This window comes from Gymnoscopelus microlampas, assembly GCF_963454915.1.
Source record: "Gymnoscopelus microlampas genome assembly, chromosome: 3".
Taxonomy (NCBI): Eukaryota; Metazoa; Chordata; class Actinopteri; order Myctophiformes; family Myctophidae; genus Gymnoscopelus; species Gymnoscopelus microlampas.
In genome coordinates, this window is record NC_139940.1 from 49,829,715 (window position 1) to 49,846,335 (window position 16,621).

General features: G+C 42.1%; 1 protein-coding gene across 6 annotated transcripts in view; it reads left to right on the forward strand.

Annotated features, from left to right (window-relative positions):
• LOC311042420 (receptor-type tyrosine-protein phosphatase U) overlaps window positions 1–16,621 on the forward strand; it is a 184,919-nt gene that overhangs the window by 52,654 nt on the left and 115,644 nt on the right. For all 6 annotated transcript variants that reach the window (XM_084053140.1, XM_084053142.1, XM_084053143.1 and 3 more), the window contains exon 2: window positions 1,430–1,561. In XM_084053140.1, the coding sequence (XP_083909266.1) occupies window positions 1,430–1,561 (132 nt within the window). The remainder of the gene's footprint in view (window positions 1–1,429; window positions 1,562–16,621) is intronic.

Here is a 16,621-nt window from a genome sequence, read left to right on the forward strand (position 1 = left end):
AGTAAAATGCACAGTGAGCCGGCCATGCTTGCAGCCCTTTTTCTGCTGGATGTCACATTTACACCACTGTTTAATGGCAGATTAGCCAGAAGAATGAGCTGTAATAAAGCCACAGCGCATGGTGGGGGTCACCTTCAGGATGGGCTTATGGTCATTTGGGTCGTTATCAGGTCGCATCCCTCGACAGCGTTGGCATGAGCTCCTCGTCACGTGAGCGAGGGATTTTTAAAGCTGCCCACTGTTAGTGGGTCATTTTCAAACCACTGAGCTAATGTGAGATATGGCAACAGATGCAGGCAGCAGAGACAACGCCGCATAATTCAGCGCTTCTGGGCCATAAAAAACGCAGCTATTAAACACAATTTGAAAGAATTAGCTTTTTGGCACATAGAATATGGCAGCGTCTGATGTATTACAATAATCATCACATTCCCTATGGGTCCCAGCCTTCTGTGAGCGGTATTACTATTTGTATGTGGGCCTACATGCTTGAGCTTTGTGTGGTCTTGTTTATGTTTTATTGGGTGGGAGACTTTGATCTAGAACTTGAGTCAGGGGTAATTACAGCCCATAGTTTGATTGGTTGTAAGTTTGAGTGGTGAGCGTACTGTACGTGCACATTGCTTTTGGTGAGAGCGTACCACCATGTCACCGTGGTTGTTTTGTGGCTGGCTGTTATTAATGGGTGTCTGGGTGAAAAGTGGAGTGGGAAATGGATGTGGGTTTGTTGTCTGGCATCTGTCCCACCTTGAGTAAAAGGGACGGAGGTGAGATCATGGTGGAATGCAGCCTGGATGAGCTACAACCATACACCAGGGCTGCCAAGTTTCAGGAAAACTTGACTTTAGGGAGGGGATGCTTATAGCCGCAGACGGCGATTTTTTTTAGATTCAGAGGAATATCTCCATTTAAGTGAAGTCTTCACCCCATAAGTAAAAGGGTAGGGGATCAGAGGTGAGATCATGGTGGATGAAATTCTTGTTTGTGCAGGCTCTCACTATTGCATTTTGAGTCAACAGTAAGAATAGCGAAGAGAAAATGAAAATAAAGAAGAAGGAACACATAAAGTGCATAAAAATAGCAACGGGTTTAAATCAGTGTCATGTGTCTAGGGGCTGTATGGGTTTTAATGTGGCTAAAGTCAGGGGAAGTATCTGGGAGGGTGGTTAGCCAATTAGATTGCATGACCTCAAACTCATGGGGCTTGTAGTAATTGGGTAGTGGTCCAGGACCACCAATTATTAATCATTCATCTCCCTCTAATAAAGGTGATTTAATTTTGTACTACTTGAAATGCATACTTGATTCCATGTGAAAAATCTATACAAATTGATTAATAAAAAAAACATTATAATAAAGATGATTTCAGCACAGACCAATAAAATGTGTCTGGTGCTTTAACCACTATTGATTCTCTGTGTCATCTCAGCGGCTGGCTGTACCTTCGATGAGGATTCAGACCCCAATCTGTGTGACTTCACCCAGGGGGAGGAGGACGACTTTGACTGGCAGCTGTTCCGGACGCACAACACACCTCATGCCAGCGCTGACCTCCTGCGTGGTGAGTATTCTGACATTTATTTGTTTGGCTATTTTTACAGTGTATCTTCTGGACTAGATCCATAGCAGTGGGTGCTGGGAGGCTCACGCCCACCATGTTTTTTTGTGGAAAATCAAATGCTGTCTGAGTTTAAGAAATCCATCAATGTGCCTCAGTGTACAATTTACCATTTAGGCATTTAGCAGACGCTCAGTGTGAAGGATGAATGCATTCATGTGGCTGTGGTGTGGCTGACACGTCCAGCAGAGAGATTGTGACAGCGCTCAAATCAACTTTGAGACGACCAGCGTCCATTTGTAATTCATCAGCATTAATCAATCAGGCAGCAACCTGGTGGTGTCTGCTTCCTGCTAACCCCGAGCATCACTTTGATGTTAACCAGGCTCGCCCTGGCTAATGGAAACACACAATTTCCTGCCACCAGGAGATGGCATGCATAGTTTATGAGGAGCTCCTTTGCTTCTCTCTGTATTTGCAAACACCCTACCAGGGGAAATTGACAAAAAGCTCTTTGACAGAGATATGTGTGGTTGTGGAGGGGCTGTGGTGGCCTCACCCCTGCAGACATTCCAACCGTCCAGGAGAGTGATTAAGATGCTGAACGTATAACCAGCCAGTCAGTTAGCCAATGAACTGTGAAAGAGACCTTGGCACCACAATACTGGGATCATCAATAATCAATGATTATATAAGAGAGATGATATATATATATATATATATATATATATATATATATATATATATATATATATATATATACATATATATATATATATATATATATATATATATATATATATATATATATATATATATATACATATATACATATATATACATATATATATATATATATATGAGAGAGAGAGTCAACTCATTCTTGCACATTTCAAAAATCATGTTAATTTGGTATTGAAACAAAACAGGTAGACAAGTAGGACAGATAATGCGGCAACTGAACACTGATGTGGCAACTTAAAGGTAGGGTAAGTGATTTGCTTTGGTTAAAATAAGTGTTAAATAGCTCTATATTCTGATAGTACTCATTGCTATCGAGTGTTTGTTCAGTATTAGGAGTCTCCTTGTCTCTCCACCTCTTTATTAAACAAAAAATGCATTTTTGTTTCAGTTTCATTTCCAATTGTATCCAACCAGGACAGAGAACTCAATCAGGATATAGATTAAACAAGTGAAATTGGAAGTGATGACACTAAGAAATGAGCAGACAAAATTGGAACTGGAACACTATACAAATTAAGCTTAAAAATGGGTACTATCTCCTGATTGGCTGAGATTGTGACACCTACCGAAAAATGTATTTTCTGTTTATTAAAGAGCTGGAGAGACAGGGAGACATCTGTTACTGAAAAAACACTCTGTAGCAATGATTACTATCAGAATATAGTATTTTAACCTTTTCACAAAATACTTTTTGTTTTAACCCAAAAATATCACTTACCCTACCTTTAACGTGGCTGAACAAATAAGTGTGATGCCATAAATAAATTAAAAAAGACAAATAGAGGTGATGAGGAGGACATGAACATGAAGATAACAAGGTACACACTAATCAAGAGTGGTTAATTAAATAAACAATTTAACGAGGGTTCATGGAGCTTCCATGCTATTTTTAAAGGCACATGCTTGTGTTTCAGATTGGTATTATGTAGGACAGCTCTATCATGCCCCTCCCCCAGGCTCTGTGCACATAGAACACCTGGCTTGATAAATGTAATGATAATCCTGAAACAGTTGGACTGCACCTCTCTCACCTCTGCATCATCAGTATTCCAGGCAGAATCTGCCCACAGCCACCAAGCATGTCAGTGCAGACGACAGGATAATTAATACTTTTCCCATCAGGTTTAATTAAAGCTTACTGCCTCGTCAGACGACCTTCATTAGAATGGAACAACAGGTGGAAATAAGATGCTACAGTATATTCTGAACATGATGAGGTCACAGTGAGCTGTTTCTGAGAGCCAAGGTGTTGTGTGGAACGTCTTACCTTTGTTAATCCCATGGGCAAAATTCTGTTTCAGCTTCACCCAGCTGATGCTGCTCAGATGGCCGTGATGAGCCCTCAGGGGGAAGCTGTTAGGGGTTAAGTGTCTTGCTCAGGAATACTTCAACACGTAGACATGGGCGGGCTGGGAGGCGAACAGGTGACCTTCTGATTACCGGGTGACCTCTCTAAGCTACAGCCTTGAAGCATCATGACTCTGTTAGTCATGTTATTAATCTGATGAGTGTCATAACATAATAATATAGTATATATAGTGACTCCTGTTGACTGTACACCGTGCTCTCTTCATGGTATATCTGCATCAGAATTCTGCATCTCTGCATGTTTTACTCCTAATCCTGCTGTGTTGAATCCGGCCTGCGTATCACGCTGGGAGTGTCTCTATCCACCATCTTGGCAGCCAAGGTGCGAGGGGACAGCTCGTGTTCATGAGATAAGTCTATTTACAGTGGACCACTATTAACTTTCTGTTGCTGAGAAATTGGTATCCAGGGAAGATTAGTAAACACAGCTGAGATAGCAGCAGAGCATGGAGCTCCCAGGAGAAATTAGGCACTACATTTCTCATGCATGGGAAACGTGTTAAGACCAAAATAAAAAAGAGGCTAGATGCCTTTTTTAATTGAACTCGCTCCTACATTATTTCTTTTCTTTTCCTTTTTTGTTTAAGGTCTTATCATTTTTCAGACATTATTACATTCAGACATTTTTCTTCAGACCGCCTTCCCCTTGCTCTAGAGAGAGAGAGAGACGAGAGAGAGACAGACAGACAGACAGACAGACAGACAGACAGACAGACAGACAAACAGACAATAAAACAATTTGAGGACACTTGTCAGATGGTGCATAACATCTTTATCTATAATGTGATGGTTTTGAGGAACTTTAGAAAAAGGATTGTACAGTATAATCGATATATATATATATATATTTTTTTTTCTGCATCCTGGATTATGTGAAGGTCTTTTTTGAAGAACCCCAAATATTTTAATCGTAGCAGCAGGTGTTATGGGTATTTTTAGGACCTTGACAACACGTTGAAAATTGATTGCCATATCTAGTGCAAATTTCACCAACCCGTCTAGGGGATGAGAAGGGTGCTAAATAACTTGAGGAAGTCTTGAGGAAGAATGTTATCCATCTATAGCATTTTGCCATATTTACTCTGTTTTTTTATCAAAGGTTCCAAATTATGTGAGTTGAGTAAGTAGTACTGTATTGTGCCAATGGTCGCTTAAGAACTTGAATTAAGCAATTCTCCTCCAATATCCTTCATGACCAGGTAGCTACACAACTCAAGGTTCTACAGAAGTTCAACATGACATTAAACCCTTTACACGATGCTACAGAAACAAGAGCTTATCTCCTGTCCTATACTCTGCGTTCACAAGGACTCTTGACTTTAATATCCTCAAACTACTCATTGCACACTGCTGTTGAACAGCTCCTTGATTTTCAAAGCAGATAGAGTGTGAGTTAATGATGGCCTGACACCCCGTGAGGGCTGCGACACGTAAAAGGAAAACGTTCAAATTCTATGAAACATGGGTTTGAGTCAGTGTCAGGTACCAGGTCAATATGTGCAGAGTAGCAGCTATTAGACACAATATACTGTAATGACTTTTGGGGGAGACCTTTGTTTGTTGACCTAAGCTGTTAGGTGTCAAGTGTCTTGCTCAGGGACACTTGGACACGCAGATTGGGGTTGGGAGGCAAACGGTGACCTTCTGCTTGCCAGACAGCCTCTCTATACACTAAGCTATGGCCACCTATCGTTAGATAATTCAAGTAGTAAAACTCATCCTGTCCTCCATCTTGTGTCATCTTATCATCAGCAGTCTGTACCAGTCGGCCATGGAGGACAATGACGTGTATTAGTAGTGTGTTCTAACCCCCGCCTGCCCTCCACTCTGCAGCATGGCCCAGCCGTGTGTCACTGTGTGTCATTGTCTGTGACCCCTGGATGCTTCGACAAACGCGCGCGCACACACACACACACACACACACACACACACACACACACACACACACACACACACACACACACACACACACAGTCACATCGCCCACTTCCCCTCACTACCTTGACAGCTATCATTCAACATAATATGTTGATTGATGGCTGTCAAGGAAGTGAGGGGTAGTGGGCATATTATGCCCACTACCTAGTAATTATTACTAGAGATTCACACGTTATCACACATATTTTGGCTGTCGCAGCGAAATATGTGTGTGTGTGTGTGTGTGTGAGTGAGAGAGAGAGAGAGATTGTTTTTCATTTTTTTCACAACAGATGATACAGTCCGAGTGATTGAGTAGCTGGTTCATTTGTGTTACACAGAGTCTGCATATTTGCAATAAAGCTACTTTTGTAAGCAGTTTTATAGCACCTGATCATTTCAGTTTGAGGCCAGGTTTTCTGTAAGGATAACACTTACACATAGATATTTTTACGCATTTCAGTTGCAAAGTAAAACAAAGAATTTAATAATCATCAACAATCTACATCCATCTGCAATCTTCTTCAGACAAATGCTAAAAGCAATGTATTGTTTCTAAAAAGTTAACAGATAGAGATCAACAAGTCATTTTAGGGAAAGCATTTGCATACAGTATCATCAAAAAAGTACAGGCTCTCGCACAAACTTTGGAATTGCTTTGCGGTCATGGTGTCTTGCAGATCAGTGCCTTTGTGATGTTATGGAAATAAATGATACTTTATCAAGCAGCAAAACACGTTCAAGAAAGTGGAATGATTTGTAGAGGCCTGGTAAACAAAACACTCTGCAGAGATTTTTCTTTTTTTCCTAGGCTTTGGAAGAATGATGTGTAAATATCATCCTTCATTGGCTGCCTATTAGTTGACCAACCTTTACATTAGAAGGCCTAAGCCCTCCTCACCTGTTTGGAAATAATGTGTTTTCTCCCTGAAATGATGAAATAACAGGCTAATTGCACACTGTTTGTCTTGGGGGGACATGTTTTGGAAAAGGAGGACTGCTCCTGTGTGGAGATTTGAGGGTGCGTGTCGGAAATAGATGGAGCTTGAACTCGGTCTCAGCAGAGTAAACCTTAATACAATGACCCAGCAACACATCAGCTTTATGTGAAAAGCTTGGTCTGTACTGCAAGGCTAAAAGCCCCATTGATAAAGTAAATTAGAGATAAGATAACGGGGTGTGTAGTTTACTCTAGCTGGTGGTGGCCATGTTCCTATTCCTAGAGGTGTAATAAACCAGCTTTATGTTAGTTAGTCTTGTTGCCTGAGAGGAATTTCTTTTGGGGGACTCATTAGCCCCTGCTAAATGAGAAGATATTTAGTATTTGCCGTGGCCCTGTATAAAAGTCTGAAAGCAAAGTTCTTTCAAACTCTTGTTCACTTCAACCAAGCCATTCAAATGTCTATTTTTTAGTGTAACAAAACCACAATCCTCAGCTTATATTTTCTATGAGGTAAAGAAGTGAACATTAATGTGAGTTACAGCAATTAGGCAAGCAAGTATCATTTACTGATGTGTTTAGTCTGGCCACAGTCTGTTATGCTGCTGATTTTGTTTAGTTTGCAGCAACGTGTGTGTGTGTGTGTGTGTGTGTGTGTGTGTGTGTGTGTGTGTGTGTGTGTGTGTGTGTGTGTGTGTGTGTGTGTGTGTGTGTGTGTGCAAAAGCTAGATATGGTAATACAGGCCCTCCTGGCTGCAGTGTCTTTCTAATTAGTGTCACTTTGCAGGGACAACTAGGGGTCTTTTTTACAGGGGAGGTTGTCAGTTTAACAGCATAATTGAAGCTCAGACACATTATAGCCAAACAAGCAGGTTTATGTTTGTCTTTACACACTTAAGCATATGGAGCAGAAGAGTTAGCAGCCTGATTTGATTAAGTTAAAACTTTTCTCCTCAAACACAACAAATGTCTTGTATCTAAATAATCTTGGAAACCGCAGGACCGATCGGTGTGCATCTTTGCATACATATGACTTCTTGCACATTCTCCATAGCTGCTAGAGATACCATGCAAGGAGAGATCATCACCCACACTCTTAAAAATGTTTGTGGGGCTGGGAGTACCGGTAAATCCATTTAGAAAGAACATTCAGAAAAAATAAATGCATACTCCCGCACATACTTTTCTCTGCTTTATTAATCAACGTATCGGTCAGAGGGACATAGGGACCTTCATCAGACCTGATTCACTAAGTTGTAATTAATTCATACAAATGTGCCACCATGCCTGTGGGAAATCTCTCTGCATGTGCCCTGAAATCACAGCTGGGGAGAAACGGTGTTTTTTATTATGATAATTCTTGTCAATGTAGGATTTTCTACAGCCGAGTCAACTGATATGATAATCAGTGTCAAAGTGTCTCTTTACTCAAGGAAATGAAAGTTGTGCTCATTCATTGAAATGGAAACTAGGGTCTGTTGAACATATGATATTTGTTCTTACAGGTCATATTGTTGCATTTATATCATTACCTACTGGCTGACTTGCTGCTTGGAAGGCTCAGCTCTCTAGTGAACACTTGGCTTTCATTGAAAGGTTGAGCACTTAGCTTGGGGGGGGTGGTCTCTCCTTTGGGAGCGTGAAGCTACTACCATCTGTTTGTTAATGTGATGCCATGTGTCTCCTGGGCTCACACTTGAGAGGGACGATCTGGGAAACCAGCCTCGAGGCGCTCACAAAATAATTGTGCACACGCTGCACAGTGTCTACAAAACAGCCCAAATAACCACTTCACACACGGGAGAAGTCCTTGAATTTCACCACCCAGATATGTGGGCGTGCTACATCAAAGCCTGATTTATACTCAATCTAAGATGGTGTCGCTTGCCAATTCTTTTTTTAATGAAGCTTCAGAGGTGAGTGCAGTCACTTGGTGGACCAAGATGTTTGACCTGTCCTGGCAATCAGGACTCTGCTACGAGGCTAACACATGGTTTCACCACACTTTCACTGGCGAGGTAATGGAGCAGCCATTCATTAGACAGCAGGGGTGTGAGTAGAGGATCATTTACAATCCATTTGTTACAATAACAGCGATCCCCCCATGGGGATCATTTGAGGTTTATTTATCTGTCTGTCTGTCTGAGACTCAGAGCCTGCTAGGGTGAAGTCAGAGACATTCAGAGAGAGAGTATGTGTGTGCGTGTGTGTGTGTGTGTGTGTGTGTGTGTGTGTGTGTGTGTGTGTGTGTGTGTGTGTGTGTGTGTGTGTGTGTGTGTGTGTGTGTGTGTGTGTGTGTGTGTGTGTGTGTGTGTGTGTGTGTGTGTGTGTGTGTTCTTCCAGTGTAAGGTCTTTCTCTTATCTATTTCCCTCCTGCAGTGCTATCCTCTTTTTCTCACCTCATCTCAGGTACAATCTAATTCTCTGGTATTACCATAATAACTCTTTTCTGCACAACACACTGTCAGGGTAATTGATAAGTAGGCATGGCTTCTGGGTGGAGCTATTTGCATATAATCGTGTTAACTGATATTATAATGAATGGGAAAAGGCCTGATGCAAGCAGAACGGCTGGCCGGAGATGGATGGGTGTTTGAATTATACACAATAAGCAATATATTATCAGGTCTCAGCGGTCCACAATGCTCCGTCCTGGGCTAGTCGTCGTTTATTTTCCCTGGAGCGCTGTGGCTGGAGTGTGTCTGGCTATAAAGCACTCTGTACATCTGCCAGCTCTTTACTAGCGTCTAATGCCTTGGCTGTTCTCCCGTCCATCGCTCCTCAGTGGCTCCTTATGACATTACCCACTCTGTGAGCTGATGAGCAAGGAAAAAGGAAGAAGTGGAAATGGGTTTTATGAGTGTGAATAAATAGAACATACAGTGTGATATGTGAAGTAATGAGAGGAGGTTTATTTTTACACCGCATTTTCACAGGGATGGTTTAAGAGATGACGGTGACAGAGTGACAAAATGGCTGCTCCATAATGTGCCAATCTGATTAGTATTCTGTGCCTGTCCATGCTTTTAACCAGAGCTGTGATAATAAGCTTTTCAACCTCTGCCAGTCTTTATTATTCTCCTATTAATACATATGATAAGCCCATTGCCTTTTAAATTAGATTTGTATGAATGGCTTACAGTGAAGTTACCTGAAAAAAAAGATGAAAATTAGTCACGCATTAGTCAGCTCAATAACTCCTCCGTGTTCTAAGTACCGTTGTATGCGAGCTTGACAGAGAATCTGCTGGCAGAGAAAGACTAGACTAGAATAGAAAGGTCACATCCTATTAGAAGTTTTCCTTTGGCAGAAATTACAGGTCAATGACGAGTGGGTTTTTTGAATAGAGCTGAGATGGGTTGAGAGCTGGATGGTGGAGCTGTTATTAACCCTGGGCAATTTGCCTGCTTTAACTGGTGCATTCTTAAGGAGTGCATTATATCAGTGCTGAAGCTTGAATGTAGCTTTTTAATACAGTGTGGAAAAAACGAATTCAAAAAGAGAGGAATGATAGAGGACTGAGTTGATGGGATAGCATGAGGGATAACTGGATCTCCCAGTCGTATGAAAACAAACATAAGAGAAAGGTTGTCCTCTGAGTGACGATAATTGGCAGCCCCTCGTCTCCCCATTCCCCTCGTCCTCATGTCCCTGTGCTGTGTTTTAACAATCTGCTAACTTGCTAGCACCAACGCTAGAACTCCATAAATGTCAAGAATGGACAGAGAATTCTGAAATGTAGTGAAGTCATTCTGAGTGTGCGTGTGTGAGAGAGAGAGAGAGATGTGTATAATGTTACACAGATTTGCAACATGTGTGTGATCAGAAATGCGTTGCAACTTAGGCCTACTGCTTGTGATTTGACAAGTTGAATCTATTGCGACTCAACTAGGCTGAACAGTGTGGGAGTGCTGGTAGGAACACTCCCAGACTGTTACAACTAATGACTGCAGGGAGTTCTGTACAGAGAGCTGTCTGAAGTCATTTGCTCCACCATAAGTGTTGTTCATATGTGAAGGATGGGAACGACACACAGGCACCTCTCAGGAAACGCAAATTAACTTCTCTCTCATGAACACCCATGCACTCATACACTTCCTGTTGTCATAATATTTGTTGTAATGCGTTTTATGTAGGGAAACTGAGTGAAGGAGTGATGCTGTGACAATTCTTTTTTTTTCATTTTGTGTCACTTTATGGCACTTTTGAAACCAGCTTACTGAAATGTGGAAACCCTGCATCAATTTTATGGTGACAGTATAATTATGAAGTTCCAGCTCCCACCACAGTGTGGGACGCCTTCCCTGTCACCTTGTTGAGAGCCAATGGGCTCTGCAGGGAGCAGTTGAAAAAAACATAATCATAACTTCAGAGCAAACTCATATCCTTTTATACTCTGGTGATTATGATGTTTTTCATCGCAGTGGAAATTAGGAATTTAAAAGGTTGGGCTCTGATGGCCAAGTGGTTAAGCCACGTACCTCATAGCCTTTGATGTCTGACAGAGTGTTGGGTTCAATTCCCAAGCCCAGCGGTGGATTCGCTACGTGTCACTACGTGGATTTGCTACGTGTCACTACCGTGTCACTCCCTTATTGTCTCCCCTGTTTCTTATCTCTCTCCACTGTCCTATCATATACTAGTAAAATACACTCTCATGGATGATGATGATTGACTAATGTGTGATCTGTTCTCTTCTTGTGCACTAATGTGTGAAGTGTTCTCTTCTCGTGCACTAATGTGTGAAGTGTTCTCTTCTCGTGCACTAATGTGTGAAGTGTTCTCTTCTCGTGCACTAATGTGTGATCTGTTCTCTTCTTGTGCACTAATGTGTGAAGTGTTCTCTTCTCGTGCACTAATGTGTGATCTGTTCTCTTCTTGTGCACTAATGTGTGAAGTGTTCTCTTCTCGTGCACTAATGTGTGATCTGTTCTCTTCTCGTGCACTAATGTGTGAAGTGTTCTCTTCTCGTGCACTAATGTGTGAAGTGTTCTCTTCTCGTGCACTAATGTGTGAAGTGTTCTCTTCTCGTGCACTAATGTGTTATCTGTTCTCTTCTCGTGCACTAATGTGTGAAGTGTTCTCTTCTCGTGCACTAATATGTGTTCTGTTCTCTTCTCGTGTACTAATGTGTGATGTGTTCTCTTGGAGGGGGCGGGGCCATTGGGGCCGCACGGCGCTCCCATGAACAGCTGCTGTGTTTGTACGATGCTTAACCTCATGTGCTGTGTTTACGACTTCAACTTTATTGTCACATCATAGGCTTACAGGTGTAAAAAAGTGGGTGAAATCCTCTGTTGTACAAGCTCCCATTATTTGCAGTTTTCAGGATAGGATAAACAAATAGAGATAGTAAGAAAACAAGGAAAACAGATCATAAGTATCAAATATTCCTAATATGAGTTCATTCAATATATACATAAGATGCATGGTTAAAATACATGCACCAAATGTATACGCACGCATGCATACACACACACACACACACACACACACACACACACACACACACACACACACACACACACACACACACACACACACACACACACACACACGCACGTTCTGTATCAGTGCGCTCATGCTGTAGAAGTGCACATTTGCAGCTGTATACCGTCTCTGTCCTCCTCCTCAACTCATCTTTACATCTGTCTGTGTCCCTCATGTCACCTCATCCTGTCACCACTATGTGTCTTCATTTCTCTCTCCTGACATCCTTCTTTCCTTCCTCTCTTTACAAACTGTAGCCTGTTCACCTCTTTCAGTGGTGGTAGCGTCATATCCACATGAGATGACAAGGAGGCTCTGTGCCCGAGGCCCTGGATGCACACACACACACACACACACACACACACACACACACACACACACACACACACACACACACACACACACACACACACACACACACACACACACACACACACACACCCCTCAACAAAGTGGGAAGAGTTTCGGTGCTGCAGTGAAATGAGGCCCGGCGGCTTCCAGTCTTTTTATGACATTTCCTGACATTCTGTTCACCAACCAGCATATATTAAACAATAAAGACAAAGTTATTTTAAAAATCCCAACAGCTTGCAGCAGAATATAGCTTGTGCATTAGGCACTTATCTTAAAAAACGCTTGACGCTTTCCGCATATCAAATGTGCTGGCCTATCTTTTTAATTGAATTGGAGGCAAAAGTAAAGCAGATATTCCCTCCACATCTCTGGGAGCTTGATTCCAGAAAAGCATGCTCTGTTTAACATTCCTGCTGCTGGGTTGGAGCCGTGCGATCTCCTGCTCCGATTAGAGACCCAGATAACCAAGATTTATTAGCCCAAACACCCTGACAATTAATTAGGGAGCGGGACCAGCAGACTAATCCTGTTTCCACGGCCTTAACGGGTCTCTAACCCTCCTTACAGCACAGAGATCACCAGAGGAACACTTCAAAGCAGCAGCCAGGCTTAAACCACTACACACATTTATAAGCAAGTGTATTATTGCTGTAGTGTAGTGTTTGTATGTATAGTGTCAGCTTGTGTGTGTGTGTGTGTGTGTGTGTGTGTGTGTGTGTGTGTGTGTGTGTGTGTGTGTGTGTGTGTGTGTGTGTGTGTGTGTGCGCGCGCGGTGTACTGGTTTCAGGGTTTAACCATAGTTATATACCTAGAGAACGGACAGCCCCTCCCCCACCTATTTATTTCAATGAAAGTTGCTCTAAAGGCACCCGAAAGTACACTCTTCTTCCGGGAGTGGCGCCAACGTTGGAGCAATAGAGCTGGCGCATTTAGCGCTTCAGACGATAGAATAATCCTCCGCGGTTTAACGGCTTGGGTTTAACAGACTCTCCAGTTCAAAGGTTGTGTGTGAATGTTCAGACTGTGGGCTGCTCATGGCTCCTGGCTGACTGAGGACCCACTCGGCTCCAGAACCACTGAGACCTTCACATCCCAGGTGGAAAACTGATTATTATCATCCATGAACATCTAAAACTCTTAATTCCACTCAAAATAAGGAAGTCATTATGTAAGTATGTCGAAGAGGCTTAATATTGGTATCAGCTGAGAACGCAGGAGTCTATCACTGTCTCAATGTGTTAGACCGCTGAGATTGCTGAGGTGGAGTGTAACGCCTACCATCAGCTCTCAGTACTTACAACACCTACCATCAGCTCTCAGTACTTACAACACCTACCATCAGCTCTCACTACTTACTGCACAACTTAGTTACCCAAGCCACTCTACTCATACGCTGAGTTGGCGGTGTAAATATCTACACCATTCCCTCTAGTCAGCATATTCTATTCTTGTGCATACTCTTTATGCGCATCTCTCTTTCTGTGTGTGTATTCATTCAGAGACTGCAGCTGAAAGAATTATAATGCATAACTTGTTGTAACATTATAATGCAGAATGAAACGTGAACAAACTCTCTTTCCGGCCTTGTATCTGCCTCAGAAGAGTTCCTGAATGCAGCCAGACAGTCAGGGTTGATCCCCACTACAGCTCACTGTTGTGTTGAGACTGTGAGCTGAAAGAACCGCAGTGTAGTTCACCAAGTTTATACCACTGGAAGGAAAGGAAGAATGTTGCAAACTGAACATGTGATGAGACAAAAGAGACAGCAAGAGGACGTGTGTGTGTGTGTGTGTGTGTGTGTGTGTGTGTGTGTGTGTGTGTGTGTGTGTGTGTGTGTGTGTGTGTGTGTGTGTGTGTGTGTGTGTGTGTGTGTGTGTGTGTGTGTGTGTGTGTGTGTGTGTGTGTGTGTGTGTGTGTGTGTGTGTGTGCGTATGAGCAGGACATATCCCTGGGCATGTTCTCCAGACTGCTGTCGAATGAAATTCTTTGCAAACAACGTTGGCCTAGCTACTGTATCTCCCTGTAGCCAACAGAATGAGTTGGCACATGGAGCTGGGCAGAGGTTTTGTGCCATCTTGCAAAACAAACAGAATCGCAACGCTCACAAATCCATCATGTTGTATTTATTGAGGGCAAAAATAAGAATGTCAGCATAATAATCACAAGTTCACAACAAGAAGAATTTGTGTTTTATAGACAATAGTGATGACCAATCACCAATGGGGAAAGATAATCCATAATTACACAATATAAGTGTGAATGAAGCCTCCATAATCCTTATCTAATAACAATCAGCTAAACAATGACGTGTTACAAACTGAAAGACAACAAGAAAAAGTGCTCCTCTGAGCACAGGTCTCCGCCAGGTCATTTAGTTATATTGGGCCAGCAATGTTCGGAATTCGCCAATCAGGATGGAATATGAAAAATCGGACTGATCCGTCTTAATCGCTTGACTATAGAGATAATGTGTACCGATGTGCGTGATGTTTGGACAAAATTTGTTGAAGTAATATCAAATTATATATATATTTTTTGGCATTTTGTTCAAAACGAGCCACTCCTGCAAACTTCAGATGTCAATCTTAGCCAATCAGGATGGAATATGAAATATCAAACAGATCCGTCTTGATCACATGACTATAGAGATCATGTGTACCGATTTGCGTGAGATTTTTATTTAATCGTAATATGTAAAAAAAAAAAAAGTTTTACATAAGTCTGCCCCTTTTGGCGCTATAAAAGGCAGATGTTAAAAATGCAGGGCGAAGGTTTTTCCTTGGCCTCTAGGGAGTGCGGTGCAGTTATAGATAAAAACACGAATTGTCCTGTCATAGCGCCACCATGAGGCTGATTTGAAAATGTGGCATTTCTTACTCGGCCTAGTGGTAATATGCGTGCAATAATTCACGGAAATTGCACGCTGTGTTCATGATTTTAGGCTTTTTGTTCAAAACGGAGCACTCCTGCAAACTTTGGAAGCCAATATTAGCCTAAATTAGTCAAACAGCATGGAATATAAAAAATCTGAAAGACCCGTTTTGTTTTATGACTATAGAGATACTGTGTAACGATTTGCGTGATGTTTGGACAAAATCTGCAGGAGTACTGTCAAGAAATGTGTTTTGCCAAAATCGGCCTGCTGGTGGCGCTATAACAGGCCCCATGTGCAAAATTTAGGGCAGAGGTTCTGCTCTGGCATCCAGGGAATGTGTGCATAGTTTCTCTGCGATTAAGCCAACGGTGCTGGAGATTAGCTGTACACAGACAGAATGACACACAGACGGACCGACGGATGGGGTGCAAAACATACTCTCTCGCTATGCCTTTCGGCCTGGCGGAGACGATGAATATAAAGCTGAATGACCAATAACTGAAACAAACACTAACAATAACAAAATAGGAAAATAAATATTAAGAGACCAGAGATCCAGTTACAAAACATAAAGATGCTTACAAATAATTTCACCAAAGCATAAGAAAACTTTCTTTGTGCTGAGTAAGCATAAATTGTTTTAGTCCTCATACTGTATGTGTATGATGAGGTCAAACACTAAATACAAAATAAATCAACTATATGAAAGAAGATTCTACAGTAATGGGGACAATTAGCGTGAAAAAGTACATTCATTAAGAGCTATGTGACCACCAATTGAAGAGCTTGATTTTTTTCCCAGAGAGCATAGTGAAATGTGCTAGAAAAAGAATCAGGAGTACATGACATACACCTACAACGTCTAAATAAATGATCTAAATAACAATATAAATACAATAAGGACCTAGATTAATTATAAGAACTAGACCATACCCGGTCGACGCATCCGTGGGGGGATATGCGCACATGATCTGGCAACCCGGGAGGCAGTTCGTCCCATAGCTGGGCAGCCCCGTAACCATGGCGACAGTGTTTGACACAAAAACGCTAAAAAGAAGCTGAGATTTGGTGAAATTGAAAAACGGGCTTCACAGTTAACACATCCACTGCCAGGCCCGTAGTCCTACGGGCCGTTAAATCCAACCGTTAACTGCCGTTCCCGTAGTCCTACGGGGCGGGTGTTTTCCCATGTTAAATCGTGCAGGTGCAGATTCCGGATTTTTTTTGCACTTCCGGTAGGGGGCGGACCGGAAACGAAATAATACTGTTTCCGGTGTTTGTCCCGCCTCCGTTTCCTGTCTAGCGATCAACTTTGGACGCCATTATCTTGGCTTGTTGTTTTTCTCTCCGCATCCACCATTTTAGCGTTTTCCTC